Raw genomic sequence first — 4,917 nt, 5'->3', positions numbered from 1 at the left:
GGAGAGGAGAAAGGCTTTGTGAGCATTGCGCTCTATTCTGTGTAACAAAGCTCTTCCGCAAACTAATTAGGCAAATACTTCTGACCATGTCACACCTGAAGGGCACTTAATGGCTGCGGCATTATCTCACAAGCACAGTGATCTGAAATGCATATGCATTTCCAGCATAATCCTTTGCCACTGTAAATCATGCACAGGAATGAAAGCGTATCTGGAAACGTTAATTCAGCGGTATCATCCTACAGTTCTGGCAACGGACCTCGACGAGAATAAATGGTTTATAAACACTGCCTGACATGCATGAGCCTTCCCAAATTATTTACAAGCGCTGTTCAGGGAGCCGCGTTCCAAGGAAGTATTTCTCCTCTGCTCAGTTTGGAAATTACAAACGCACCGTGGCAGGCAGCTATACGGTGACCGCTGGGTACATCTTCTGCTCTCCGCTGGCATGTGGGTACGGAGACTGGATCTGCCGGTAGCCGCCCTGCAGCCCATCCAGGAACTGGGGCACAGGGGCGAGCGGCACCGCGTCGTGCGGGACAGCGTAGCCCACGTAAGGTGGGTGCAGGAACTGGCCCTGGTGTGGCACGATTTGGGTGGCCTGCTGGCAGTTGAGCACCGAGAAATTGGTGGGCATGTTGACGTAGACATTGTTCATGGTGCCCTCGGGAAGGCAGCAGTTGGTCTGCGAGCGGGTCGGGGGGGCGCGGGCCCCCGAATTGGCGCTGGAGCTGGAGCTGGCGGCAGTGCTGGACTGGCGTGAGGAGGAGCCGCGTGATGTGCCTGTGCTGGCGATCATGGGGATGGTCTCCATCAGGCGGGAGCCGGCAGGAGCATGGCTCTGCTGGGGCTCCTGCTTGGGCCGCAGGCAGCGGCAGCAGCAGGCGGCAACCAGCGAGCCCAGGATGATGAAGGCGACGAAGACGGAGCCGACAATGAGGAATGGCACGTAGATGGGCACTGCAACAGCAAGAAGAAGGTGGGCAATGGGGATGCGAGCAAGATGGCCCCTCTGCCCACTGCCAAACCGCCTCTGGGCTACAGCCCAACATTCAGGAGGTGTCTCCAACCAGGAACGCTCAGCAGGAGACCAGAGTGATGCCCCAGGATGCCAGGGTGGCCATCGGTGCCCCACACATCAGCCCTGGCTCTGCGCAGGATTTGGTGCTTTGCCACCACATGGGGTGCAATGGGAACACAGGACAGCAGTGGCGACACACAGCCCTGTATCTCTGTGAAGGACCAGGAGTAACGCGGGGACGCATCCTCCCTCCAGCACTCCCCAGCGCTCTCAATGAGCCTGGGTTTCGCATCACCACCAAAACCCTCCCAGCTCCTCCCGAGCAGCCCTAAGAGTGCACAGACTCAGGGCCGGACCCGGAGGGTGAGTGAAGCTCTGCACATCGAGCGGTGCTGCAAAGGCTGTGCTGAGCCGGTGGCAACTCAAAGGCCGCTCCTTCCCCATTTCTCCAACACCACCGAACACGCCCGGCTCGCACGGCACGACGCCCGCAATGACACGCGGCACTCGGCTCCCGGCAGGTGCCCGCACTTGCTGTGCCGCGCCGCTCACAACTTCTCCGACAGCGAAGCCGCCCCGACCCTGCCCCGCTCACAACATCGCTGCGTTGTTGGCGCGATGGCAGATTTAGAGTAACGACAGAAGACTCAAGCTGATCCTTGACATTCCGTCGTATCAGCAGCCGCCCGCAGCGGGGCTAAACGGGCCCGAACCTCTCGGAGGCGTCACGCTGCCTACCCCCCCACCGCGAGGTCCGCTCGGTTTTCCCTTCCGTTTACAGCCGGGCTGCAGCAACGGAGAGCGACGGCAGCGCCGCACGCGCTCGGGACGCGGGAAGCGCCGTCCCTCCGCGCTCTCCGAGCACCGGCGGACAGCCGACCGGGGGCGAACGGAGCGCCCGCCCGAGGAAAGCGCGGCACCGCCCCGCCCGGCCCTCACCTGCCGCCCCGTCGGGCCCGTCGCGGGGCCGGCCCTGCTCGCCGCCGCCCTGTCGCCGGTCGTTGTCGCAACCGCCCTGGTCGAGGCGCGCCTCGGCGCTGGAGCAGCAGTAGCGCAGCGCGCAGCTGCCGCAGCAGATGGTGGCGTCGCCGCCGTCGAAGCGCTCGGGGCACTGGAAGCCGTCCCGCCAGCCGCCCTGCCCGTCCAGCCAGCCGTGGCAGTATTCGCCGCTGCCCGCCGCTCCCGCCGGCAGCAGCCAGCCCAGCGCGGCCAGCAGCAGCGAGCAGCGCCCGCCCCACATGGCGCCGGGTCAGAGCCCGCCCGCGCCGGGGCAGCGCCGCCCGCCCCCCGGAGGCTCCCGCCGCCGCATGCCCGGGCCTCGCCCGCCGGGGTGCGGAGCCGGGCGGCAGCACTGTTCCGCACTACGCGGCACTACGCCCCGCCCGCCGCCACGGCCCGGCCCGCGGCCGCCATGGGCCCGGGGACGCCGCGAGCCGCCCACCTCCGTGCGCCCCGTCCGGGCTCGTCGCTGGGCGGGGGGCGCCGCGCCCCGCCCTTATAGCGGCGGCCGCCACCCCCGCGCATGCGCTCGCCGCGGTCCGGCCCCCGGCCCCCGCCCCGACGGCGCGGCCCCGGCCCGGCCCCTCGGCCCCGGCGGGAGCGGGGCGGCACCTGCGTGGCGCGGTGCGGGCGGCGGAGCTCGGAGGGGCGGCGGCGGCGGCGGCGGCGGCAGCGGCGGCGGGAGGGGGTGGGCGCAGCCGTGGCGGGCGCGCGTTGGTGCTTCCCGACTACCTGAAGCGAGCGGGGCAGGCGAGCTGGGCGTTCCTGGCGGCGCCAAGTATCGGCAAAGTTTGCCTTCCCCTCCGCAGAGGCCGGCACCCTCCGAGGCGCAGACGGCTCCTCAGCAACAGCCCGGGGCGCTGCCCGATCCGCGGAGCGCCGCTGCCGGCACCGCCCAGTTTGAGTTCGGGCTGCACTTGCATTCTCACGATGACAATACCCGCACTGGTATCGGACAGGCGCCCATGTGTCCACCCCAGCGCAGCGCGGAGCTCGGCCGTCCCGGCGGTCCCTCCCGGCTCCCCCAGCGTAGGAGCCTCGCTGTGCCCCGACCCGGCACCGCGAGCCCAGAGCTCGCTCCACTCGTGCCGTGCGGCACTGCGAATCCGCTTCAAGGCGGATTTCTTGCATTCATAGCCGCCTCCTGCACGCGTCCGCGCGCCCTGCCGAGCTTCACGGGCAGAGGATGAGTTCGCGGCTGAGCTCCGACCTGCCAACCCAGCGGCACGCAGGCACAGCTCGCCGCAGCGTGGCCGTGCTGCCCCCGTGTGACAGCGGCGGGAACGGAGCCCCAGGAGCCGCTGCCGTAGAGCCGCACAACGACACCGTGCGTCCTGAGCACGGCCAGAGCCCCAGCTGCTGCTCTGACTGGGGTACTGCTTGCATGGCGTGGACGTTTTTATTTTTTATTCCTGCTCAGGGAACGTATTTAATATCTGTGTTTTAAAATACACGTGTATTCTTGAGAGAAAGACTTTCTTTTACTGGCTCTCAGTTCCTGAGAAATAATTAGAACAAGTGGAGCCAAGGAAAACCTCACTAGAGAGTCATGACAGTAGGAGCAGCCCGGGCTGTGGTGACGTGAAGCTCCATCACCAGGCCCTGGGCAACAACAGCCCCACAGCAGCCCCAGTAACACTGAAACCTCCACCCACCACCTCACAGCCAGCTCCAAAGGCACAGTTGCGTGTGTCAAGGGCAGGAGGCAGCTGCAGCCCCACCATGACACCAAAGCCAGCACCCACGCAGTTGAGGCACTTGGGGCAGGTGAGCAGCTTGACAGCACTCAGTCCGTGTCACACTGCTATGGGCATCTGGAGGTCCCTTCCAACCCCTACAATTCTGTGATTCTGTGGTTTACCCACCCTGGACCTCCGCACACCATAGGCCCAGCAAACCCAGGTACCAGCAAACAGAAAATACACCTAGTTATGCAGCCCCAGATAAAAAGAAGGAAAGAATTGCTTCTTAGGGCCTTGATTGCGCAGAGAAGCTGAGGATACCCCAACCCCAGACGTGTTCAAGGCCAAGCTGGGTAGGTCCTTGGACAACCTGAGCTGGCGGGTGGCAGCCCTGCCCAGGGTTCAAGTTGGGCGGGCTGTAAGGTCCTTTCCAACCCAAGCTATTCTATGACTCTACGACTACACCAACCTTTCCCAGCCTGCTCCCTCCCAGCCACACAAAGCAAACAGGCAGGGCAGCATTGTCATCAACTTACTTCAATTGAAAGAAAAACCCAGAAGCTTCCCCTACTCACACTGCTTTGTGCCAACCAGAGCATGAAACAGGAGCATTTTCAGTCAAGTGAAGGCAGAGAAAACAGTCTCAAAACTGAGATCTAACTGTTGCTCACCTTGTGATGCAGTGGCAGCCATCAGCTTTGCGCCCACAGGCACTGTGCTGTGGAAGCAGCACTGCCACACAGGTGTGGCCCAGCTCACCGCCTGCACAGTGAGATTCACATGTGCTAGGCAAGAAAAAAGTGTTCTTCCTCTTGGCTTAATGTGTGGGTTTGGGTTTTATATTATTAGTGCAAATGAGCAGAAAATTAAAAATGCATAAAAGTGTATTTAGGATTAGGAGATGTTAGCATATTGCTTACATCACTAGTTAAAGACTGTATTTGCTTGCAGCACTGCTATTTTACTTAGCATCAAAAGTGCAGATAAAACCTGACTTACAGAGTTCTACGCTCATGGTCTGAGCTGTATGAGCTCAGCCAGCAGCCCAGGCAGGGATGGGCTGACTCGTGCTTTGGCAGTATGAGGCATGCCAGCACCCACCTGCTCCTACAGGGCTGTTCCCAGGGTTTGGGCAGTAAGCTGTGACGTTAAGCAGTGCACTGTTAGTGGCAGTAAGTTGCTTAAGACAGCCATCAATTTCTGTAGTGACCAGAT

At 62.5% G+C, this 4,917-nt stretch overlaps 1 protein-coding gene across 1 annotated transcript; it reads right to left on the bottom strand.

The window, feature by feature from the left end:
- Positions 1–406: 406 nt before the first annotated feature.
- SHISA2 (shisa family member 2) lies at positions 407–2,261 on the bottom strand (the record flags this gene model as incomplete). Its single annotated transcript, XM_079541101.1, has 2 exons — positions 407–960; positions 1,961–2,261. The coding sequence occupies 2 exons, from the start codon at positions 2,259–2,261 to the stop codon at positions 407–409; spliced, it is 855 nt and encodes a 284-aa protein (XP_079397227.1).
- Between the last annotated feature and the right edge of the window lie 2,656 nt (positions 2,262–4,917).

The sequence above is a fragment of the Tetrao urogallus genome (assembly GCF_951394365.1).
Source record: "Tetrao urogallus genome assembly, chromosome: 1".
In the NCBI taxonomy this organism is placed as follows: Eukaryota; Metazoa; Chordata; class Aves; order Galliformes; family Phasianidae; genus Tetrao; species Tetrao urogallus.
Note: the sequence above shows the minus strand (reverse complement) of the source record. Positions and strands in the feature narration are given on the sequence as shown.